At 46.3% G+C, this 26,074-nt stretch overlaps 1 protein-coding gene across 3 annotated transcripts; it reads left to right on the forward strand.

The window, feature by feature from the left end:
* Window positions 1–1,499: 1,499 nt before the first annotated feature.
* Window positions 1,500–26,074, forward strand: rhot1b (ras homolog family member T1). 3 transcript variants are annotated; one of them, XM_083655540.1, is made up of 20 exons: window positions 1,500–1,856; window positions 3,884–3,942; window positions 5,314–5,395; window positions 5,648–5,691; window positions 5,913–5,966; window positions 6,182–6,234; window positions 6,342–6,450; window positions 9,304–9,405; window positions 9,620–9,718; window positions 9,912–10,020; window positions 11,075–11,195; window positions 17,055–17,139; window positions 19,258–19,403; window positions 19,578–19,678; window positions 19,906–20,036; window positions 20,427–20,510; window positions 20,936–21,058; window positions 21,176–21,378; window positions 22,621–22,743; window positions 24,870–26,074. In XM_083655540.1, exons 1-20 carry the CDS (start codon window positions 1,820–1,822, stop codon window positions 24,985–24,987), a joined length of 1,983 nt encoding a protein of 660 aa, XP_083511666.1. In that variant the 5' UTR covers window positions 1,500–1,819; the 3' UTR covers window positions 24,988–26,074. The 3 variants fall into 3 exon arrangements, with proteins under 3 accessions (XP_083511666.1, XP_083511664.1, XP_083511665.1); XM_083655538.1 differs by lacking the exon at window positions 22,621–22,743; XM_083655539.1 differs by lacking the exons at window positions 20,427–20,510; window positions 22,621–22,743.

Raw genomic sequence — 26,074 nt, forward strand, 5'->3', positions numbered from 1 at the left:
AAACGGAAATAAGGTGTGTGTGTGTGTGTGTGTGTGTGTGTGTGTGTGTGTGTGTGTGTGTGTGTGTGTGTGTGTGTGTGTGTGTGTGTGTGTGTGTGTGTGTGTGTGTGTGTGTGATCTGTTCCTCTCCAAGCTTACTTGTAGTTCAGTCAAGTTTATTTGTATAGCCCTAATTCACAATCATGTCTCAAAAGGCTTTACACAGAATATGTCTAGCTAAGCACTATTAATAAACAGGATTGAACAATCTTATATTAGAGAGAGAGAGAGAGAGAGAGAGAGAGAGAGAGAGAGAGAGAGAGAGAGAGAGAGAGAGAGAGAGAGAGAGAGAGAGAGAGAGAGAGAGAGAGAGAGAGAGAGGCGCGGAGATAGGGGAGTGATTGAAGGGAGAGAACGGGGAGGGAGGGGAGAGAGCAAAACCAACAATATCACAATAATCATATAGCCTACAGTAGGGGTCATTGTAGGTCTACCTGCTTGATTCTGAGTGATTGGTTGGCTATAATATGCTCATTTCCCTCCACACCAACATGAGCAGGAACCAAAAGTAGCATGTACTGTAGATATGCCCTTCATTCCCATCCTGTAATATATATTATATTGAATATTTCATTAATAATGTGTTCTTCTGAATTCTGATCTGCCGTACGTTGTGCTTAACAATGATGAAAAACTGTTAATATTCATAATGGTTTTCACTATTTCTCTGCACCGCAGGGCCAGTAAAATTACTAATAGTTATTATGGTATATACTAACAGATGGTCTGACACCCCTTTCTTGATACTGTATATATGTCTCACTCACTGGAATATATACAATGTACTGCTGCACCTGCACAAACTGTATCTGGATATTTTGAGCCATAAAAATATAGAGTCTGCAAAATGCTGTTCAAAATACCTCTGGACCCTTTTTGGGAGTAGCTCTGATTCAATTACATTCCTGCTGAATGTTGAGGTGTATTGGCAGGAGGACTAACCAGCTGGAGGAATGGAAGATATAGCAACTGTGGCCAGCCCAATAGTACCTAGAAATGTGTCTCATTTCCCTCTGTTACTCTTCTTCTGCTTGTACTTTCCGGCAGGGTACCTCTGGTAAACTAAAGCCTCAAATAGTCATGTTTATTGGTTTGCAATATTGCCTGCCCTACTACAGTTGTCTCACAACCAGATATACTTTATTAAAATCACACAACGCTTCTGACAGTTACAAATTAAATTCATTTTTAGTCTAATCCATTTTTATGACCGATGTACCCCACATTTTAAATACAAATAGCCCAATGTTGTCATTTCATATTTTCATACCAGTATGATCATGTCAATTGGTGAATGAAATACAGTTCGCGGGGGTCGTAAATGCAGCCATTGACAAGAATCCTACTTGCCCTGAACGTTGCACGGTGACGGGGCGGGGCGTGTGTTTGGTGTGTTTGCTATGGAAAGCTTGCTAGCGCCCCCTCCCGCTAATCTGGTTGGTTCGGTTGTAGCATTTGACTTTCTGTGGTGTGCAGATATTGGTGCACACAGAAGACAGCTGCAGCTACCCAGTGTCCAAGTTTGCATCAGCCAGGTGGAATATCTATCAACAACACACAGAGACGGATCACTGCTGCCATCTTCTATATTTTTGACCGTGGTTAGGTCTCATAACGACCGGTTCGTTAGCTCGGACCTAAAATGCAAACGTAGCTGCTAGCGTCGCGAGCCAGGCCGTGTGAAGCTGCTACTGGCTGTCTGTCTCATCCGGACAGGAGCATAGCGTTCATATGTTTCTCACAAACCAATTGATCGAGTTGGTTCTCGACGCTGGCGAAGATGCGCAAAGACGTGAGGATATTATTAGTGGGAGAGCGTAAGTTAAACATTATTTACCAGTCGTTGTTTGGATGTCTGTCTGGCTGTCAGTCAGGTCAACCTCGGATGTATGTTTGCACTGCATGGATGCTGCTTGGACGCTGGATATGTGATGCTAACTGATAATCACCTATGCTATGGCAGTGACTAAAGTAGTGTAGAATTGGCTTTGTGTCCATTCGTTGGTCTATCGCTAGTGATTGGACACAGTGATGGTAATTAAATAATATAAGTGGCATAAGGCAATTGCCAATTACATCGACTATTATTAACAAAAATCGTGTTGTTTTCTTAATATACATGTATGATTTTCCCCTTTCCCCTATGTTGTAGCCTATTACAGTAGGTTACTCTGATTTAATGTAGATGTAGATTAGTATCAGCCAAATGGTGGAGAAACTGCTCCACAAATAAGAATGAGGGTTAATTCAGGTCAGGTGGTTTCACCTTCCATTACATCCCCACAGATACCAAGCTGTGCCCCACACAGGCCCGGTTCTACGGGGGTGCAAAAGCATGCATTGCACCCTTATTTTAATTGTCTGCATGCTCAGTTGAAAAGTAAAAAAAAAAGATTTTTTAAATAAATGCTACAGCTGCACACTTACTGTTTAAACTTGAATTATAGTTGTTGTTTTTCTTTGTTCTTTGATGTGATTTTATGGCTTTTTGGCACCTATATGTAACCTTTTAAGGTTGAGATAATTGTATTATCATTATATGGTCCAAATATTTCAGTAAAGCACTTGAAACACTTGAAATATTCTTGCTTGGGTGGTATCATTCTACTTGAAATGATGGTAAAATGCATTATTTTTAGTAAAATAACATGTCAAATTTTTGCCTTTGGCCGGGCATCTGCACCCCTTCCTATCTAGGATGCACCCCTAGTCATCTTGTTCTGGAACCGGCCCTGGCCCCACATCTGAACACAGCATGGCCATCATTGTAGTCTTATATTGCCCAGCTCTGTCAGGTCTATCCATTAGGTACTGTAGGTAGGTAGCTAGGTACTTTTATTAATCCTCAATGGGACATTTATTTTTCAGAGCAGCAGTTAGACAATACAAATAGAGGAGAGGGGGGGGGGGGGGGGGGGTTGGTTGGTTAGTCCAGGGATGCACTATAAAGTCTGATGGCTGTGGACAAGAAGGACCTCCTGTGCCGCTCCGTGGTTGCTGAACATGCTCCTCTGCCTACCTCCACACTGGAGGTTTAGCTAAACTGCTGGCCATCATGGTCACCACTCACCACACTCACAGGGTCCAGGCTGGTCCCCAGGACAGACCCCACCTTCCTCAGCAGCTTGTCTAGTCTGTTGTTGGCATCTGCAGCTTTTATGCTACCAGCAGCACACAACTGTGAAGAAAATGCCACTACTATACTGCCTGAAGGCATTGAGCATTGGGTCCACAACACATACTGTACATCAACAGGACCTGAGCCTCCTCAAGGAAGTGGACTTCATATTTAGTGAGATGTGTTCCAGACAGCGAAAGTCAAGGAATTTGACAAAGTGTCAGAGCATTTTACAAATCGGTCACTTTACAGGACAACTTGTTTCACAAACACATTGCATTACATGGTATATCAGCTGTTGTTCCACAGTCCCACAACAGCAGTCCCAGATGTAGTTATCCACACACACACACACGCGTGCGCACACGCACACACACACACACACACACACACACACACACACGCACACACACGCACGCACACGCACACACACACACACACACACAGCAGTTTCTGAATCAGTTGGAGAAACAATATGTCAGCGACATTTTCAATGATATATGGAGGAGTGAGACTAGTTTGACTTTGTCTCACATTCTGCATATGGATTTCTCACTGGGCTGCATCAAATGTGATTTGCTTCAGATGATATGAATGCACGCACACGATTCTTGCTAATAGAAGAGGAAGGTCGAGCAGATAGCAAAATATGAGCTCAGGTCTAACGGAGAATCTCACCTTCTCTCTCACTGCTTTTCTGTTGACTTCTGCTGCCTCCCTCTGCAGCCAAGGTGGGCAAGACTTCCCTCATCATGTCCCTGGTCAGCGAGGAGTTCCCACACGTGGTATGATACATTATTAGAGCTCCTACGCCATAATTTCACATGCACACACACACACACACACGCACGCACACATATACATATACACACACACACACACACGCACACACACACGCACACACACACACACACACACACACACACACACAACTCTAAGGTGAAACGTGTTAACTGTGTAATAACTGTCCCAAAGCTTTACTTATATAGATTGATAAACAACTGTGCAATATCTGACTTGTAGCCTTGTTTACAATCCAGTGTGGTTTATACTTATTCTTTATACTTATATACTTATTATTTTGTATTCCTTCTTATATACATATTTATAGTGGTCACTCGACATCACACTTATTGTATAATAGTGTAAATAAATAGCAGTGAACTTGCTTTATGTACCTTTGATCGCTGTCCTTGTTTGTTCATATTAGATTGTATGCATACATTTTCTTTTTCCTTTGTAAGTACATTGAGAGCAACGGATACCAGAGTCAAATTCCTTCTATGTCTACATACTTGGCCAATAAAGTGGATTCTGATTCTGATTGTACAGTAGCAGTATTAGCAGAGTGACATTAGGCGCATTGGTGTATGTTGTAGGGATGGGCATTTCTAGCAAAAACACTATTCGAAATTCGCTGGCCAAATTCGAATTTAATTCGAAATTCGAAAATAAAAATAAAAATGTTTTTTTTTTTTTTTTTTTTTTTTTTTTTTGTGAGTGAAATGTTGCATTGTCTCCCCTGATTCTAAGTCTACGGCTTTATTAATTAATATAAAAAGCTTCTGCTGTGGATTTTTAGCTCAAACAAGCATTGCACCACTGAAGTAAAGAACATGTTACATGACATTGACATTTTCGAAAATAAAAAACAGTTTTGACAATCATTCATGAGTGGTTCATTAAATATTTAGTAGGCTCAGGTCTGAGTGCCAAAGGGGTGCCAAAGTCACCCCCTCTCCCTCTTCATGGGATTTCATCCGCCATTCATTTTTCCATAAACCTTGCTTAAAATGCTTATAAAAATTGTTTTACTTGCTCAAACCAAGCGATTTGACTATACTTAGAATCAGGGGAGACAATGCAACATTTCACAATTTTTTTTTTCTTTTTTTTTTTTTCTTTTTTTCGAATTTCGAATTTCAATAATAAAAGTCGACCTTGATAATAACAACGATTATTCGAAAATTCGAAATTCGATGCCCATCCCTAGTATGTTGAGGATGTCCTTCCCCTTTCAGCTTCATACATTACTACCTGGCTGTGTACCGACTGCAGGGTTTACACTCACTGTAATACAGTAATAGCCATTTCTGTGAGTATGTGTGCTTTTGTGACAAGCAGGTGTGTGTGTGTATCACTTTGATCCGTCCCAGGTTCCCTACCGTGCTGAGGAGATCACCATACCTGCAGATGTCACACCAGAGAGAGTTCCCACACACATCGTAGACTATTCAGGTACTTCTAGGCTAAGGGCTGTTCCTGATTTCTTTTGACTCCTCAGTGATTGGTTTCCTTGGGATTTCAATTCAATCACATTCTTACTAAGCTTTAATATTCGGGGGGGAAAAGAGAAAATATTAAAGTTGTGTCTTCAGCTCTTGCCTAGTTTTCCTATTTTATCTGACAAGCTGCCACCGAGAAACACTTTGTTATTATATACAGGGCTAAGGGGAAGTTTTTAATACAGTTGTTGTCGTTCATCCACAGAGGCAGAGCAGACAGACGAGCAGCTGTTACAGGAGATCTCCAAGGTCAGTTTTTATTATTATTATTATTATTATTATTATTATTATTATTATTATTATTATTATTATTATTATTATATATTTTTAATTAATTAATTAATTAATTAATTAATTAATTAATTAATTAATTAATTAATTAATTTAATCTATTCATGTGATACCCGGACAGAAGCGCTGAGTAAAAGGAGAAGGCTGATGAATGATTTTGTTTGTCTCTCTTGTCATAGGCAAATGTGATTTGCATTGTCTACTCTGTCAACAACAGGAAGTCTATTGAAAAGGTTTGTGCTTATCACCAGTGATGCTAGAATTTTGTTCTGCAGTAACGGCTAACAAAGATAACAGAACATACTGTCTGCTAACCGACTCTATTATTTTTGTATCCCACGACACTGGAATATGACTTTATGACATTTATACACAATTGGGGTAGCCTGTCAAAATAACAATAGTCCTTTCTTTTCTATCTTTTCTGCCATTGTCATTATTTGGGCAGGTGACCAGCCACTGGATCCCACTCATCACTGACAACACAGACAAGGATAGTAGGTATGTCGTATTTTGAAAAGCATGGTGTTGGTTTGATGTTGGCTATATTCCGGATTCATGACAGTCATATGGAGTGTGTGTGTCTGTGTCTGTGTCTGTGTGTCCAGGGTTCCTCTGATCCTGGTGGGGAACAAGTCTGACCTGGTGGATTACAGCAGCATGGAGACCATCCTGCCCATTATGAACCAGTACAGTGAGATCGAGACCTGTGTTGAGGTGAGCTTGAGACCTGTGTTGTTGAGGTGAGATTGAGACCTGTGTTGAGGTGAGACTGAGACCTGTGTTGTTGAGGTGAGATTGAGACCTGTGTTGAGGTGAGATTGAGACATGTGTTGTTGAGGTGAGATTGAGACCTGTGTTGAGGTGAGACTGAGACCTGTGTTGAGGTGAGATTGAGACATGTGTTGAGGTGAGATTGAGACATGTGTTGAGGTGAGATTGAGACCTGTGTTGAGGTGAGATTGAGACATGTGTTGAGGTGAGATTGAGACCTGTGTTGAGGTGAGATTGAGACCTGTGTTGTTGAGGTGAGATTGAGACCTGTGTTGAGGTGAGATTGAGACCTGTGTTGAGGTGAGATTGAGACCTGTGTTGAGGTGAGATTGAGACCTGTGTTGAGGTGAGATTGAGACCTGTGTTGAGGTGAGATTGAGACCTGTGTTGGGGTGAGATTGAGACCTGTGTTGGGGTGAGATTGAGACCTGTGTTGGGGTGAGATTGAGACCTGTGTTGTTGAGGTGAGATTGAGACCTGTGTTGAGGTGAGACTGAGACCTGTGTTGAGGTGAGATTGAGACCTGTGTTGAGGTCAGATTGAGACCTGTGTTGAGGTGAGATTGAGACCTGTGTTGAGGTGAGATTGAGACCTGTGTTGAGGTGAGATTGAGACCTGTGTTGAGGTCAGATTGAGACCTGTGTTGAGGTGAGATTGAGACCTGTGTTGAGGTGAGATTGAGACCTGTGTTGAGGTGAGATTGAGACCTGTGTTGAGGTGAGATTGAGACCTGTGTTGAGGTGAGATTGAGACCTGTGTTGGGGTGAGATTGAGACCTGTGTTGGGGTGAGATTGAGACCTGTGTTGGGGTGAGATTGAGACCTGTGTTGTTGAGGTGAGATTGAGACCTGTGTTGAGGTGAGACTGAGACCTGTGTTGAGGTGAGATTGAGACCTGTGTTGAGGTCAGATTGAGACCTGTGTTGAGGTGAGATTGAGACCTGTGTTGAGGTGAGATTGAGACCTGTGTTGAGGTCAGATTGAGACCTGTGTTGAGGTCAGATTGAGACCTGTGTTGAGGTCAGATTGAGACCTGTGTTGAGGTCAGATTGAGACCTGTGTTGAGGTCAGATTGAGACCTGTGTTGAGGTGAGAGAGTTTAGCTTGTGCTGCTTTTTCCCATCACTGATCCAAAGACAACTATCTGCCAGCTGATGTTTTATTTGCTGTGGCAGATGTGTCTGGCCGCCCTTCCGTTCTGACAGATTTTCACCCGATCCGAAAACGGTCCAGCCAATCACAAATGGTTATCTAATATGGATGACTGACAGAAGAGCGCTCTGATTGGTTGTAGGTCTATCCAATTGCGTCCAGAGGCATTTTGGTCTGCTGCGCCCATCTATAATGTCCCCTTGAAATCGAGAGCTCCCAGACTCGCATTTGTGAATTGGTCTGGCGACGTCAGCCTACATCTGACATCGCCAGACAGTGTTGCCCAGGACACAACATCAAGACAAAGAGAAATCAATATCTCTGTGGTCTAGTCAGTCGTACACAGAACCCAGAGAAGATATCTCTGTGGTCTAGTCAGCCATACACAGAACCCAGAGACGGTTCAACATCTCTGTGGTCTAGTCAGTCATACACAGAACCCAGAGAAGATATCTCTGTGGTCTAGTCAGTCATACACAGAACCCAGAGAAGATATCTGTTACCGCTTTCAGACAGACACGGTTCTGGTTCTGGCTCTGGCTCCGTTCTGGAGTCTCAGAACCTTGGTGCTTTCTGGCGAACCAGCCCGTGTTCACACCAGTTTAAGCGGAACCAAAGTGGGAGGACATTATTCGGTAGTCCTTCTTCAGTTTTTTTTTTTTTTTTTTAAGTTTATTAATTATTTGGTCTGGCGTTCGAGTGAACCCAGCCTTGGCCCTCTCTTCTGCAAGTTCGGCATATGACTTGCTCTTTCTTGTACTGCTTTCTAGCTTTTCTTGAGATTCGGTAGATGCCCAAATCGCCACTAAACATTTGGTTTCCTCAGGAGACCACTGCAAATTATTTTTCTCTGTGTTGTCACTGCCTTCTTCTCCTTCCTGCTCGTTTTCACAGCCTAGAATGAGACACGCCCACTGATGATGTCACGGTTCCCAAGGAAAACCAACTATTTTTTGGTTCCGCTGAGAACCAACTTTTCAGGTTCCGAACCAATTATTTTTCCGGTCTGAACGCGCCGGCCAGTTCAGATTAGGGTTCTGGAACCGGAACCGGCACGGAGCCCTGCCGGTGTGAAAGCCCTATCTGTGGTCTAGTCAGTCATACACAGAACCCAGAGACGGTTCAACATCTCTGTGGTCTAGTCAGTCATACACAGAACCCAGAAAATATTTTAGTCGATCTTATAGATTGCTTTATTACCTTCTCCACTGTCTCCACTGCTGAGGTGATTGTTGTTAGCCATCTAGTAAAGCAGCAGCAGCTATGTTCTGCCAGACTGGTTAAGTGGCGTGTCCCTCAGACAGATCCTGTGTGCTAACTGCTAATACCCTGTCTGGCTATGATGACGAGTCCATCTGCACCAGATTTCCATCCGTTTCGACGCACAGAAAGTTCAACCCAATTGAACGTTTTTAGGCGACCAGATTCGTCACCGTCCGTTTAATAAATCAGAGTCGAGGAGGGTCTCTTCTGCCACAGCCAGAATGTTGACTTTCCAAAACATCCCAACGGACAGAAACTTCTACAGCAATATTAATAATTCTGTCCGTTTTCAGACAGATCAGTGTGGCTGCGTCCTTTAGCCATAATGTGACCTGCCATCACTTAACTGAATCCCTGTGTTCTCTTTTCCCCATGTTGCTAGTGTTCAGCGAAGAACCTGAAGAACATCTCAGAGCTCTTCTATTATGCCCAAAAGGCAGTTCTTCACCCCACCGGTCCCCTCTACTGTCCAGAGAAGAAAGATGTAAGAGAGGAAGTATTCTGCACCACTATTTGAGTTAGCACAATGATTCTCATCTGGTTTCATATCAAGACATATATTGCCCTCTATGAAGTTCCAGTGAAGTATGTATTGGAGTATTTGGACGTCTTTGTTGAAGTCAGTCCACAGTTCTGGCAGAACATTTCACAGCCATTTTTAGTGACTGTCTGAAATGAATTGCCTCTTTGATTCCCAGATGAAGTCACTTTGTGTTAAAGCCCTGAGTCGCATCTTCAAAGTGTCCGACCTCGACAACGATGGGATTCTCAATGATAACGAGCTCAACTTTTTCCAGGTAAGTCAACTGACGACTGCTGTTGCTGAGAATCAACAGTGCATTTAGTATGCATAGAATTAGCAAATTATTATTATTTTTGCTTTTTGGATATGAACGCAGAATGGAATTTAGCAGCCGAGAGGTAAACAGTGCACCATTAGAAGAGAACAGCTTGAAGAATATAATAATGTTTGAGTGCGTGTGTTTACAGAGGACATGCTTCAACACCCCGCTAGCACCTCAGGCCCTAGAGGATGTCAAAAACGTGGTGAGGAAGAACGTGAGCGATGGAGTCTGTGACAACGGCCTCACTCTAAAAGGTAGGGAGGGGTGAACTGACGGACTTCAGGCTGTTACACACCAAGAGCGATGCGAATATGCAGCACGAAATTGCGATGCGAATTTTGACCCGCCTATCAATCACAGCAACAGATGTGTACACTTCGGACGCGAATTTCCGAAAAGTCGACCGTGGTCCGAAAAAATAAACACTGCAATAACGCTCAGCGAAACTTCGCTGTTGGTACGCACGGTTGCATTGACTCGATATAGGGTTGAGAAATCTTATTGACGTCCGAATTAATCGCATGAAAATAACGCTCCCGGTGTGTAAAGGACCTTTAGTGTTAGAAACAAAATTTCAGTTGGCAATGGCAAATTTGAGAAATATTCCTCATGTTGTGTAGTACACACAAAACACCGTTAACACTACTCCTATAGAGACACTGCGGAGCGCGTCATCATTCAGAAACCACGCCCAAAACGGGGGAAAACAGAAACCCCCCCTCCAATCCTGGCGTTCTCCTATGTCGCGTGCATGGTTGCATGTTTCACAAAAAGATCGTATATACGGAAGAGGAACACTCCAACTTACTTCCTGACAGCTAGATCCACATTTTTCTTCTCGCCAATTCTCAATGGCTTCCTTGTTTTGCTCAGGAGTACAAAAAAACTTGAACTGGTGATTTTTTACATGTGTTGTCTGCGCAGCCCACCACACAACAGCTTTTAACTATGTTTAATTCAAGGAAAATGACGCTGGTGTATTGGAGTGAACGGACCGATTTCCCCCGTGATGGGCGTGACCTATTTCATGCAGTGTCTCTATTAAAAATAAATTATTTTTAAAAACACGACTAAAAAACAATATATATATATATATATATATGTTTGGGTGTTCATCCAAACACCATCATCAGTTGTAAATGCAGCAGGAAGTAACTCTGGCAAACAAATCCACGCGAGAAAAGTCACATGACAACACATGGCATGAAGTCACATGACTTCTTTTTAAAACTTCTATTCACCTGGATGTCTGAGAAATGGAACTTATACTCCTAACTATGTAGTTGTGTGTTTTTGTTCCCCCTCCAGGGTTCCTGTTCCTCCACACCCTGTTCATTCAGCGAGGTCGCCATGAAACGACCTGGACGGTGCTGAGGAGGTTTGGATACGACGACGACCTGGAGCTCCACCAGGACTACCTCTTCCCTGCGTGAGTCTGGCTCTGACCCTCCAGACAGCCGCTACACTGTTCTCTTTCAACATTTGTTTCGGTATCTCACTATGGGAACACGCTCTCTGCGCTGTTTCCTAGAAGCATTTATTGCATTACGCCAGTCCTGACTGGCTGACGGACGTGACGTCTGCTCCCTAGGGGGAGGGAGCTTCCCCTACTATAAGAGCCTGACGTCACATCCTTACCCTCAGTCTAAAACCTCTTCTCGCTCCTGAAGCATACCTCGGAAGGACAGACAGTACGGTGGATGAGGGACTAGCATCACTGCTTACAGAGCGAGCTTACACCTCGGTCAACGAGCGCTATCCCGACACGGTACGGTTCCACTTTCTGAGTCTAGCGGCTAGTTCGTATCCAAACATTAGCTGCTAAGGCTAGCCATCACACTAGCCTGAGCGATGTCGGAGCCGGCGGCACTTATCCCCACCACGGGTAGAGCCACCCCTCCGGCGGCGAGGACGTGCGATTGCGGCAATAAAATTGCGGGAGCAGACACTCACCAAGTGTGCTCAGCGTGCCTCGGGCTGCAACATGCCCAGGACGCTACGCTATCCCCGATTGCCTGCGAGCATTGTGCACGCTTCTCGAACAAGACTCGCAGACGCAGGCTGGCACGCCAGGCCAGCATGCCTGCGATGGATCCTATGCTGGGGGTATCCACTCCCCCACCACAGGAACTAACTGAGAGCCCCCGAGGAGACACCATCCACGCGGGGGCGAGCTGGGGCGAACAGGTCGACGAGCTAATCCCTCTGACCGGCCCCGACGACGAGTCCGACGACGGCCTCACGGCCGGGCAAGACAACGTCTTGGGCGAAGCCTCTGATTCGGGAGACGAGCCTGTCAGCTTGGGCTCCGACGATGAGGAGGACGGCTACGCGCCGTTTGACATCGCACCGGCTGCAAAGCCGGGGGCTGTGGGATTCTTCGGCAGTGGCCCTCCAGACCCGACCGCCGGTACGGACCTACACGATGTTTGCCGGAGAGCGGCTGCGAAGCTAGGCATAGTGTGGCCTGAAGCCCTCGTCGAGACCGCAAGGTCTCGCTACGAAGGGCGGAGACTGCCCACAACCAAGCCCTCGGCAAAGCAGCTGCTGCCGATTTTCCCTGAGTGCTTGGAGGAGGCGACCCGGTCATGGGATAATCCCCTAACGTGTAAGAACCCCGTCCTGGGAGGGTCGTCGTTAGATTGGGCCGGGATGGAAGAGAAGGGTTTCGCCCACCTGCCGCCGGTCGAACCGGTGTTGGCTTCCCACCTCCACCCCACTCAGAAGAACACCATGGCCTCGGCGGGGCCAGGCCTGCCGTCCAAGGCTGAGTGTTTCCAGTCATCACTGACGGAGAAAGGTTACAAGTGTGTCGCCACGTCAGTGAAGGCTTTGAACGCATCGTCCCTGCTAATAGCCTACCAGGCCGAATTACAGGACGACATGCGAGCCTCACCCTCCACACAATTGTGGGATGAGGGGTGTGTGGTTACGGATCTCTGCCTGCGTCTGCATAGATGCGCCGTGCAATCATCCGGGCGTGCCATGGCAATGATGGTCACTCAGGAGAGAGCTAGATGGCTTAACCTATCCAGCCTGTCCCAGAGGGAGAAGACCCAGCTCCTGGACGTCCCCGTGGATCCTAAGGGCCTGTTCGGTCCAGCCGTTGCCTCCATGCAAAAACGCTGTGAGGAGAAAAAGAAGGAAGGTGAAGCGCTACACCTCTGCCTGCCCAGGAGAGCGCCACCTCCTCCCCCCCCCGCTGCTGCACCCAGGCAGTTCGCCCAGGCCGCCGCCCGACCAGGCTACCGCGGTCCCAAGCGACAGCCCTCCCCCGGCCCACCCCAGACGGGCGGACGGGGACACAGCAAGCCGCCAGAACAGAGAGGCGCGTGGGGGAAGAAAACCTTTGCCGCCGTGGTGACGCAGGGAGACCAAGCTGGTCCTCCCGCCACGACGGGGGCAAGGAAGAAGAGGCGTACTTAGTGCGCTGTTGCCGGGGGAAGACGACGGGTCCAGTCAGACGACCGATTCGCTACCCCCGAGGGATGTTCTGTTCCTAAACCAGTTCCAGAGAGCATGTTCCGGCTCCAAGAGGCGTGCAGAGGCCACATCGGCGCTCAGTTCACAGCCACGGGAAGAGAGGGGTTTGCCCAGCAGAGAGCTCAGTGGAGCCGCAGCTGTATCGCACAAGTGTAACAGGGTTCAAATGTTACACAAGCACATACCAGTGTCCCTCCCTTCCCAATGTAAAACGTTCATTAAAAATGTTTACAGGCGCGCATCCAGGCCACGAGCCGAGGGCGCAGCCCAATATTGTGAAAACAATAAAAGGAAAAACATTAATAATAATGAATGTGGCGCAAGCCTGGAACATGAGCGGGCAAGCCCTCGTTACGCCGCACGGGGGAGCCATTGCTCTCCCTGTGGTGCAACGACCAAGCCAGCAGGACACAGTGAGTACGGGTGCCGCGAAGGCTCATCTCACAGTGTCTGCTCAGCCCGAGCTAGCAGCGAGGCCGGCTTTGGGCCCGCTTGCGGACCGGGCTCAGCAGTGGCGTGCGTGTGTGGCGTCAGATTGGGTCATAAAGACTGTAACAAAAGATTACAGGCTCCAATTCGCATCAACACCACCGCGTTTCAACGGGATACTGCAGTCACAGGCCCGTGGGGAAAAAGCCCGTATTTTGCAGGAGGAAATAACCTCGCTGCAGAAGAACAGGGCTATTCAGATGGTACCATCAGAACAAAACCACAGCGGGTTTTACTCTAGGTATTTTCTGGTCCCCAAGAAAGGAGGAAGTCTGCGACCGATACTGGATCTGCGAGCTCTGAACGGATACCTAGGACGGTACAGATTCAGGATGCTGACAAACGCAGCCGTATTACGCACTGTGCGTCCGGGCGATTGGTTTGCATCAATAGACCTGAAAGACGCCTACTTTCACATCCATATTTATCCGCCTCACAGAAAGTACCTCAGGTTTGCCTTCAAAGGAATAACCTACGAGTTCATGGTGCTCCCGTTCGGACTCTCACTGAGTCCCAGGGTATTTGTGAAATGCACCGAGGCAGCGATCGCCCCCCTGAGGGAGAGGTGCATTCGCTTGGCAACGTATATAGACGACTGGCTTATACTGGCAGATTCACCCCAGCATATCCAGGCGCAGACCAGACAGCTTACGTCGCATCTGGGAGCCCTGGGTTTCACAATAAACTGGGAGAAAAGTGTTTTGACCCCCACTCAAAAGATCACTTTTATAAGTCTGCATCTAGATTCAGTTGTCTTCAGGGCACGTCTGTCGGCGGGAAGGGAGGAAGCCTTTCGGGCTTGTCTGACACCTTTTCGCAGAGGGGCGCTGCTAAAATTCAAGGTGTGTCTCAGGTTGCTGGGCCTGATGGCATCAGCGCTTGTGGTGATCCCACTCGGCCGGTTATACATGAGGCCGGTTCAGCGGTGGGTGACGTCACTCAACCTGAGTCCGACGCACCACGGTCACCATGGCACATGGAGCTCACAGCTGAGGGGGTTTCACATAAACCTTCTGGAGCTCCAGGCGGTCTCGCTGGCACTAAGGCATTTCCTACCCTTCCTGAAGGGGAGGCATGTCCTGGTCAGAACAGACAACACCACGGTGGTGGCGTATATCAACAGACAGGGTGGGCTGCGCTCCTACCGACTTCACATGTTGGCACACAGACTGACTGTGTGGAGCGACGCTCACTTGTTGTCACTGAGAGCCACGCATGTGCCGGGGATATTGAACCGGGCGGCAGATTTGCTGTCCCGAGGCAACCCCCGTTACAAGGATTGGAAACTTCACAGCGAAGTGATGTCCCAAATCTGGGTGAAATACGGTCGGGCGGAGATAGACCTGTTCGCATCGGAAGAGGATGCTCAGTGCCCACTGTTTTATTCCCTGACCGGTCAGGCCGGTCCGATGGGGCTGGACGCCTTGGCACACGAGTGGCCGCGTGTCCCCCTGTACGTTTTTCCCCCATTAGAGCTGATCACTCCTACTCTTGCCAGAGTGAGAGAGAGGGGCCATGCTCTGATCCTGATAGCTCCACGCTGGCCGGGGAAAACCTGGCTGGCGGAGATAATTCAACTGCTGTGCGGCACGCCATGGCCTCTGCCTCTCCGCAGAGATCTCCTGACGCAGGCTCGCGGGGAGATCTTCCATCCTCATCCGGAGCGCATGGCCCTATGGGCCTGGCCCGTGAGAGGCAAAATCTGACTACTGTCGGGCTTCCACGAAGTGTCATTGAGACTATTCAGAGCGCCAGAGCCTCTTCTACGCGCTGCGCATACGATGGTAAATGGCGCGCGTTTGAGGAGTGGTGCGTAAAAGCCGGGGAGGTGGCTTTTCAGAGCCCCGTACCGGTGATCCTGACGTTTCTGCAGGGGCTGCTGGATAAAGGCTTGGCTTTCTCCACTGTCAAAGTGTACTTAGCCGCTATATCGGCGTGTCACATAGGCTTTGGGGACAAAACGGCGGGTCAGCATCCTCTCATTTGTCGGTTTATGAAAGGGGCACGACGCCTGCGCCCGGTTTCAAGGGACTTGGCTGCCCCGGGGATTTGGCTATGGTGCTTGAGGCGATATCACGCCCACCTTTTGAGCCTTTACATCACGTAGAGCTTAAAATACTCTCCTTTAAGACCACTCTGTTGCTCGCTTTGGCTTCGGCTAAACGCGTGAGTGACATACATGCGTTGTCGGTGAATCCGGCGTGCATGCGGTTTTCAGGGGTGGATAAGGTTGTAATGAGACCTAATCCTGTTTTTGTGCCTAAGGTTTTCAACCCGGCAGTGCCATATCGCCCTATTGAGCTATATGCTTTTCATCCCCCTCCTTTTTCCTCGGGAGAGGAGGAGCGGCTTAATGCGCTTTGCCCGGTGCGGGCATTACGCATATACATTGACAGGACAGCTGGCTTCAGGAAGTCTGAACAGCTGTTTGTGTCGTGGGCTACTCTCACGAAGCAGCGTTTGTCACACTGGATCGTGGGGGCTATTACCATGGCGTATGATAGCAGGGGGATTCCTCCCCCTGAGGGTCTGCGGGCTCATTCCACGCGTGGAATGGCCACGTCATGAGCTCTGTTTCGGGGGATTTCTGTGGAGGAGATATGTGCGGCTGCCAGCTGGGCAACGCCTCACACCTTCACCAGATTTTACAGGTTGGATGTCACTGCGCCTACACTGTCTCACACAGTGCTGAGCGTGAGTTGAGACACCAACTGTCCCTATGTTGACTATCGTAACTGGTTGTATTCTCGGTCTTCGAGGTAAGCTTGTCTGACAATACGGGAGTCTCTATATCCCATAGTGAGATACCGAAACAAATGTTGAAAGAGAACTTTAGGTTAAGAAATTAACCCCTGTTCTCTGAGACATTTGTGAGGTATCTCACCAGACAGCCCTCCTTGCCTGGAGCGAGGAAGAGGTTGTGCTTGCTTAGACTGAGGGTAAGGATGTGACGTCAGGCTCTTATAGTAGGGGAAGCTCCCTCCCCCTAGGGAGCAGACGTCACGTCCGTCAGCCAGTCAGGACTGGCGTAATGCAATAAATGCTTCTAGGAAACAGCGCAGAGAGCGTGTTCCCATAGTGAGATACCTCACAAATGTCTCAGAGAACAGGGGTTAATTTCTTAACCTAAAGTTATCTCTCCAACAAACACTTCCCTGTGTGTTTTATCCCACTGACACCACTTACCAATGTCCTCAATCAAACTGTTTTTTATATATTTGCAGCCTGTATTGTTTACTCTGATCTTTTTGTCCTCCCCGGGGGCTCTGTGAATCCAACTGTGTCAATATACATGTTGTCGTTTCACCCTCTGCAGGTTGAAAATTCCTCCAGATTGCACCACGGAGCTCAACCACAACGCCTACCTCTTCCTGCAGAGCGTCTTTGACAAACATGACAAGGTACCGTACGTCGGCTCCTGTGTTTACTTCAGTCTCTCTGCCAAGGGGCTAGCTCCGTTCGTGAAAATTGAAGCCAATGCGAAAGTGTCTTAAACCGGCATTGTTTCGAATGGCCTGCAGTGCGCAACTCTACCGGCTGCAAAAAGAAGTCTGATTGTAGAAGTGAATGACCCTACTTCTAATTTGATTTATGACCTCGGTAAACACTTTCCTCGTGAGTTTATGATCTCAATCTCTAGTTTCAAGTCTTCTCCGATATTACAGCTTGATGTTCATTTTTTTAATTTTATGGTCCCGTTTAGAGTAAAATAGACGATAAAGCAGACTATGTTTTGGGGCGTGACTGACAGGTCGCCCGTCCAGTGATTGCGCAGCTTGCAGATTACGGACCAATAGCAGGCCACGCTGCGGCTCTTCTCATCCAAATTAACCTGACATCTGCCTGCAAATAACCAAGATGGCGACGGTGAAAATGACGACCTCGAGGCTTCAAAACACGAGTCCACAAACCAATGGGTGACGTCACGGTGGCTCTGTCCATATTTATGATACGGTCTATGTCTCTGCCCAGAGGCACTTACAGGAAGTTGTTCAGTACAGAGAAACACTCCTAAGCCCCCGTTCACACTATACGCCGAAGCAACGCTCAACCTAAGCTCAACCTACGCTGAACCCACAAGTTTAATTTAGGCGTCCTTGTTAACAGACGAGGCCGTTCACACCACCAGCGTGTCACGCTGAAGCCACGCTCACGCCTTGCTCAAGCGATCGTTCAGGATTCAGTCCTATTTTCCAACCGTGACGCGTGAAGCTTGAAGCTGCCAGGCATGAAGTCAATGGGAGTTGTGGGCGGGTTCAAGGCGCGCCGAGGAGGCGCTGAGAGGAAAAGTGAAGGCTTCTTGTGTGAACGGTTAGGCGTCAGCTCAGCTTGTGCCTGCTTCAAGCTTCAGCTCTACTTACGTTCGGCGTCGGCGTCCTATGTAAACAAGGGCTAAGGCCAGCGCTGGCCCCCTGCTGGCCTGACGAGGGAATGGCAGGACAGAGAATAGCTGTGAGTGAGTGGAGGAGAGAAAGTGGCAGCTTGTGCCAAGATCTGCTTTCTGTGGTGTGATTAGTGTCCAACTGTGCGCGTGGCCTTCAAAGGTCCTGGGTTTTCTTTCTCAGCGAGGGTTGATAGGCTGTGACCAGAGTGACTTTTCGTGCCTTTTTGCTGTGACATGTTGAGTGTTGTTTTTCCTTTACATTTCTCTTAAAATCTATAAACAAGGGCAGCGCTTTCAGCGACCCCATTTATCCCTTCTCACTTCACTCCAGTTATTTATTGTCTCACACGGGGAAATCCATTTAGCAGCAAAGCACAATACAGCGAAAACAATACGAACACAACAATGCCACGTAGTACAGAACAAATACAAACGATTCCATGTATGAGCCCATAAAATAAAGTGCTAAAGTTAGCAAAAATGTAGAAATAAAAACTGCAACATTTACACTGTGTGCAAATTAATCGTATTTATCGTTTGTGGGGTAAATTCCAATAATAAATTACTCCTGCCTTCACCACCAATTTCCATATTTTGGGGCAGCTGCTCTTTGTCTCCACCGCTAACCAATTGTGCGTTCCTTTATCGCAAAAATAACTGGGATGTGGAGGCTAAATGACGTCACATCCGTTTAGTTAGCGTTCCATTTGCAGAAAACTTGAGCTGGGAAGTTCACTGTTCATTGGTCAGATCCAGTCGCTAGCCAGGCTAGCCATTGTTAGCAATAACAGTTGGTAACGTGGCATTTCACTGCATTTTGAGCATACAAACACTGCAGCAACATGTCCACGCAGATAGAAGTTAGGCAGTGCTGTGTGTACAGCTGATTTAGTGAGACACAAACAAAACAGAAGTGCTCAACAACATTACTACGATTATAACTACTGTTGTTGCGCGGCGCAGCCATCTTGGATTTTTGAGGTCGGGGCTGCTGAGGCTCCTTACGAGTTTGGAATGGGAAATACCAGCTCTGGTGACGTCACCGTCTCAGCTCATGACCTTTGAAGTCGTAAGATTACCAGTTCCCAGTTATAAAGGAATGCACGACAACCAACGGACCGTTTGTGTATTCCAGGACCGTGACTGTGCCTTGTCACCAGAGGAGCTGAAGGACCTGTTTGATGTGTTTCCCTACATGCCTTGGGGTCCGGATGTCAACAACACAGTGTGCACCAATGACCAGGGCTGGATCACCTACCAGGGATATCTGTCACAGTGGACGTAAGTGACCAATTCAAATACATTGTAACTAGCTGTCATTCTCAAAGTTGTTTTCAGGGAAGAACTAGGCTTAATCTGTTTAGCTGTCTGAGTGGATGCAAAAAAAATCACATCATCAGGTTGTATCTGTCTAGTCAGTGAATCCATTTAGCCTTTTCCTGACTTTCTGTCCAGGCTCACAACGTATCTGGACGTCCAACGATGCCTGGAGTATTTGGGCTACCTTGGTTACTCCATCATCGCCGAGCAGGAGTCCCATGCAGCGGGAATCACAGGTGAAATATCAGATGATGATATGTGCCGTGAATATTATTCAGCATCATATTGAAGCGCTAACATCATTGTCCCTTTGTGGATTTTACTGTATAATAATCATGGAATCAGATCAGTCTGTGATCACATCAGTCAGTCACCACAGTCTCCTCATAATGCCAAACTGCTACCATAGCAGTCTAAAGAGATCCTCTGATGCCCATGTGTGGTCTGCCCCCCCGCCCTGCAGTGACCCGGGATAAGAAGATTGACTTGCAGAAGAAGCAGACCCAGCGCAGTGTCTTCCGCTGCAACATCTTCGGAGACGTTGGCAGCGGCAAGAGCGGCTTCCTCCAAGCGTTCCTGGGCAAGAACCTCATGGTGAGGAGAGATAAACAGCAGTGATGAAAATGCTGCATCATAAAGCAGCAGACACTTAAATTTCACTTTGCCGTATACAGATATAGATTGATATATAGACCGATATTTTCACTATGTAATGTAATCAAAGCAATATTTACCTTTGCTCCTTCATTAGCTTCTCAGCCCACATACACTGCAAAAACAACACATTAGGTGTTACATCTGTATACTTGATTTCACTCCAATTTCCCAGGACAGAAATGGAGACCTGATTGTGATTTTATTTATCTCAAACTCTCATGTGTCCTGTATACTGTACACTGATATTCCCCATTGCTGCGTGAAGCTAGGGGTTACCTCGTATCAAGATCAGTTTTACATGATGTTTCTTTCCCGCTCTTCTCTCAGCGCCAAAATCTAGTTCGAGAGGAACACCGATCCTACTATGCCATGAGCACGACCTTTGTTTACGGCCAGGAGAAATACCTCCTGGTGAGTATCATACTAATGGTGCTTCATTTGGTAGCAATATTCTTTGGTTTAGTGAATCGGAGCATTTTACTGCTTTCTGCTTAACATTTATATAAATTGTTTAATGCATAAATTGATAAAGCCACCGTTTGCTATATTCTTACTTGGATTGTATTTTTCTTTGCTGTCCTGTTACTCGACAGTACCGAGGGATATTGGGCCTAAGATTCCCTGCCAGTGTCCACACCAACACCAGAATTGAATTAGGGAGAATGTGTTAAATCTACAGATGGGACGCTCTTCTCTGTTACAGCTTTGTTTTGTGATTCAGGTGGATCATCTGATGTTAAAGGAGGGCTCTTCCTCCACAATATGGCATACTGTATACTGTTTCCTTATTGGATAGTACCGTGGATTTACCTTTGAACCTCCTCCCCTCTCTTCAGCTCCACGAAGTCTTCCCCGACTTCGACTACCTGTCTGATGCCGACCTGGCCTGTGACATTGTCTGCCTGCTCTATGACGTCGGCAGCCCTCACTCCTTTGAATACTGTGCCAAAGTCTTCAAGGTAAAAGTGGATAAACTTGTGTGCGCTGCTCACTTTCTATCAAAAGAAAAATTCTTGTTCGCCCATGGAATTTGGAGGACGTTTTAGGATCAGTTACCCCCTCTTTTCCCCCCACAGCAATACTTCATGGACAGTAAGGTCCCCTGCATGATGATAGCAGCGAAATCGGACTTGCCGGAGATCAAGCAGCTGTACGCGTGCAGCCCCCTGGAGTTCTGCAGGAAGCACAAGATGCCGCCTCCTCAGTCCTTCACCTGCAACACTGCAGCAGTGCCCAGCAAAGACATCTACATCAAACTCACCACTATGGCCATGCACCCGTACGTATACATGCACTACATCAAACTCACCACTATGTGGCCATGCACCCGTACGTACTGTATACATGCACTACATCAAACTCACCACTATGTGGCCATGCACCCGTACGTACTGTATACATGCACTACATCAAACTCACCACTATGGCCATGCACCCGTACGTATACATGCACTACATCAAACTCACCACTATGTGGCCATGCACCCGTACTAGGGATGGGCATTTCTAGCAAAAACACTATTCGAAATTCGCTGGCCAAAGTCGACTTTTAATCGAAATTCCAAAATAAAAATAAAATGTAAAAAAAATTAAAAATGTAATTTTTTTTTTTTGTTTTTTTGTTTTTTTGTTAGTGAAATGTTGCATTGTCTCCCCTGATTCTAAGTATAGTCGAATCGCTTGGTTTGAGCAAGTAAAACAATTTTTATAAGCATTTTAAGCAAGGTTTATGGAAAAATGAATGGCGGATGAAATCCCATGAAGAGGGAGAGGTTGCTTATAAAAATTGTTTTACTTGCTCAAACCAAGCGATTCGACTATACTTAGAATCAGGGGAGACAATGCAACATTTCACTCACAAAAACCCCCCCCCCTTTTTTTTTCTTTTTTTTTCAATAAACGAATTTCGAATTTCAATAATAAAAGTCGACCTTGATAATAACAACGATTATTCGAAAATTCGAAATTCGATGCCCATCCCTAACCCGTACCCGTACGTACTGTATACATGCACTACATCAAACTCACCACTATGTGGCCATGCACCCGTACGTACTGTATACATGCACTACATCAAACTCACCACTATGGCCATGCACCCGTATGTATACAGTACATGCACTACATCAAACTCACCACTATGTGGCCATGCACCCGTACGTACTGTATACATCCACTACATCAAACTCACCACTATGGCCATGCACCCGTATGTATACAGTACATCAAACTCACCACTATGGCCATGCACCCGTACGTATACAGTACATGCAGTACATCAAACTCACCACTATGGCCATGCACCCATACGTATACATGCACTACATCAAACTCACCACTATGGCCATATGGTGGACACCCTTATTTGTTATGGTGGCGGCAGCGTGTCTTTCAACTTACTAACTTACTTTTTTCTTGTTCTCTCCTGTACGTATACCTCACTGTGTGTTGGTATGTGCATATGTTTACCTGTGTGTGTGTGTGTGTGTGTGGTGCGTGTGTTCCCCGCCTCTCTCCTTAGCCACGCCCGGCTGCGCTGCATGTGCACCTGTAACCGCTGCACCTTCTGCTTGTGTCAGAACTTCCTCAACTCTGAGCTGCTGCAGACCGTCAGGGCCAAACTCTACGCTGTCGTACTCAGCAGGTCCTCCTCACCTCCTACCTACTACAGCTGCCTCCTCTTCTCTGTTCTCATCATCATCACCGCCACTGTCTTTTCTTTTTCATTTCTCTTCAGTTTTTTCACTCTACTACTCTTTGCAGAGTTGTTTTGTTTCATTTGAGGCATATCGTATTCTCAGGATGATGACCCCCCAAATGGAAAACAGCAGGTTGTTGCATGTGCTGCCTGTGAAGGTGTCGCCAGCAAAACATTTGACAAATTGCAGTTAGGCCTGGGCAATATACTGTACTGTATCGTGATATGAGATATCGTCTTAGATTTTGGATATTGTAATATCGCATATGGCATAAGTGTTGTCTTTTCTTGGTTTTAAAGGCTGCATTATAGTAAAGTGATGTCATTTTCTGAACTTACCAGAGTGTTCTAGCTGTTCCATTACCTTTACCTACTTAGTCATTATAGCCACATTACTGATGATTATTTTTCAAAAACCTCATTGTGCAAATATTTTAGGAAAGCAGCAATACTAGTCATTCCTCCTACAATATTGCCACAATACTGATATTGAGGCATTTGGTAAAAGATCAATATTGAGATATTTGATTTTGTCATATTGCCCAGCCATAATTGGTAAATGGCAAATGGCCTGCATTTATATAGCGCTTTTATCCAAAGCGCTTTACAATCAGTAGGTACATTCACCCATTCATACACCGATGGTGGCAAGCTGCCACGCAGGGTGCTGGCACACCATCAGGAGCAATTTGGGGTTCAGTATCTTGCCCAAGGACACTTCGACATGCAGACTGGAGGAGCCGGGAATTGAACCACCGACCTCGCTCTTTCATCCAAAGCGATTAGTGACGACCCGCTCTACCTCCTGAGCTACAGCCGCCCCTAATCAAGCCGCGCCCATAATTGCAGTGCGCAGGAGGCTGGAAAGCATGACATTTTCACAGTATGATACAGCCTGATTAAAACCGCTTTAGAGACTGATTTGAAATGATATCAGAAAGAAATACTGGAAATCTAGTCTGTTCAATGCATAGACCTTAAAACAATAAGGTTCAATGTCAAAATGTTTGCTGGGTCTCTTCACTCCTCAGTTGCTGTCACTTTCACTTGAGTATCATCATCTTCCCACAACCTTTCTTTTGTTTTGGATTTGGTTATGCAACGCAGAAGAACATCCGTTTGTACTCCTTCTCTTCATATCTTTGATATCATCCTCCCACTCTCGTCCTAACCTGACTCTGCCAGATGGGGGCGGTATGGTGTTGTGAAAACAATACCGCCCCCATCTGGCAGAATCAGGGTTCTCTCTTCCTCCATTCGCTTTGTTTCGCTCTGTCATTGAAGCTGCTCGGTCCCCTTTTCCTCCCCGAGCGATTCTTTCACTCTGATATCATCATCTTCCTCCTGTCTTCTGTCTTCTTTCACAACTTTCTTCATTTTGATATTCTTTCTTTGCGGAGTTTCACAGTTAGACGCACTTTTTTCCATTTTCCTCCCAGGCCCGCTCTCATTCGGTTGCCTTTCACAACAATGGGTTGTTTTCCTCTTTGCTCATGTCAACATGACTATTCCATCTCATCAAACAGAGATGTGGTCTCATGAGCCCGTGTGCTGCAATGTCTTTTCCTTCATCATCTTTCTCCGTACTCTCAAGTCCCATCCCTGTTGTTCTTTCATCATTTCATCCCTATCTTTCTTCACATCTCCATGTTATCTTATTCTTTAGGCCATTTTCTTGATACTAAATAGAACTTCAGGTTTGTTATGAAGTTATGACATATCCTTTTTTAGAGACTTCCCTCATATTGTGCATGATTTGTTTTTATAGGTCATGTTATTAGATGATGTATTATGTATTACATTTTGTTACTAGCTTAAGTAAAATGTATTGCATGATGTGGTTCTACCCCATGCCTATCTGCCCCAGTTATGAGTAGTTTGTGATTTTTCTCACTGGTTTCTCCTTTGGTTTGTCACCCGTGCTTCCTTCTTTTTCTCTCTATCCCCTCTTTACTCTCTCTCATACTACCTGTTCCTTTATCTCCCTGACTGTATCTGTCCATCCGTCTCTTTTGGTCTCTCTCTCTCTGTCTCTGTCTCTTTTGGTCTCTCTCTCTCTCTCTGGTTCTCAGACATGTAAGCCAGGCAGACCTGAAGAGCTCTACCTTCTGGCTGAGGGCGAGTGTGGGGGCCACAGTGTTTGCAGTGCTGGGCTTGGCCATGTACAGAGTGCTGCTCAAACAACGGTGATCCTTGGACACGCAGACAAAACATCCTTATCTTGACTTTTGACCCAGTGTACAGTAGTCACATTATCCCACACACGTTCAGAAAAATTAAAGATGACATTTTGAATATGCTGAATAGGGATGGGACGATTATATTATCGGAATTCAGTATATCGCAATACAAAAATGTGACAGTGTATTGCGGTACGGAAGAAATTATGGCGATATTAATTAAATTATATTCTACTGTAGTCACAATTGAAACGGCTTGACCATCACAATTTCGCAAGCTCTTCAAATTATATTATTTGCACTTGTAATCTTATATTATGCAACAGCGCACTAGCAAACTTCTTCTTTACAATTTCATTCCTTGTAGGGATAACAGAGAAAAAATATTTAATTTTGTACCAATATTGCTAATTTGCTTTCTCCATTTGTCTGCAAGTATTTGCTCAAAGTACAGATAATATATTTATATTTGTATTGAAAATGAGGGTAACTGCTGATGAGCCTTAGTGAGTTGAATATACTGTATCTAGCTTCTTCTTTTTTGGCGGCCTGTGTTAATCACTTTAAATCGGGAGTGGGACCCGTCAAGTATGCAATCAGGGTTAGCGATCTCAGTGAAACTGAACAAACAAAAAAGATGGCGGCGTCCTTGAGCAGGTTACCGAGTGCCAGGTCCGGCACGTTAAGCGGCATCTCTGGCAGCCGGGCCCCTCCATGTCACTGCCATGTGCTGCAAGAATCCAGCATGTGGGGAGAGGAGACAGACCTGTCTCCACCCTCAAGCGCTTCAGCCTCAACACACTTGTACCCTTCACGGAGAAGGAGCATCAGATTTGAACAGTGGAGGACACGTTCATCAAACGATTCATCTTCGGGGACCTTGAGGTTGTGAGGTCTGGCCGATGAGGTTGTGATCAAGAGGCACGGCAACATTGCTCATGTGCTACAGAAACTACCGCCACAGAAATTGTACTTCTTGATTGGCTATTCAGAGTCACTCCTCGCTCACTTCTACAAATGTCCTGTCAAGTTAGAGATCCAGACCCTGCACGATAAGGCGGTTTACAAGTACGGTACCTCTGTTGGATCTGCGCAGT

The sequence above is a fragment of the Poromitra crassiceps genome, assembly GCF_964638095.1.
Source record: "Poromitra crassiceps genome assembly, chromosome: 19".
Lineage (NCBI taxonomy): Eukaryota > Metazoa > Chordata > Actinopteri > Beryciformes > Melamphaidae > Poromitra > Poromitra crassiceps.

What these genes read in the sequence shown, in the direction of transcription:
- rhot1b (XM_083655540.1), top strand. Translation starts at nt 1,820, where the DNA reads ATGCGCAAAGACGTGAGGATATTATTAGTGGGAGAGC. An exon ending in CAACGGCCTCACTCTAAAAG is followed by an intron (nt 10,021 to 11,074) that starts GTAGGGAGGGGT and finishes TTCCCCCTCCAG; the next exon opens with GGTTCCTGTTCCTCCACACC. An exon ending in CAGGACTACCTCTTCCCTGC is followed by an intron (nt 11,196 to 17,054) that starts GTGAGTCTGGCT and finishes CACCCTCTGCAG; the next exon opens with GTTGAAAATTCCTCCAGATT.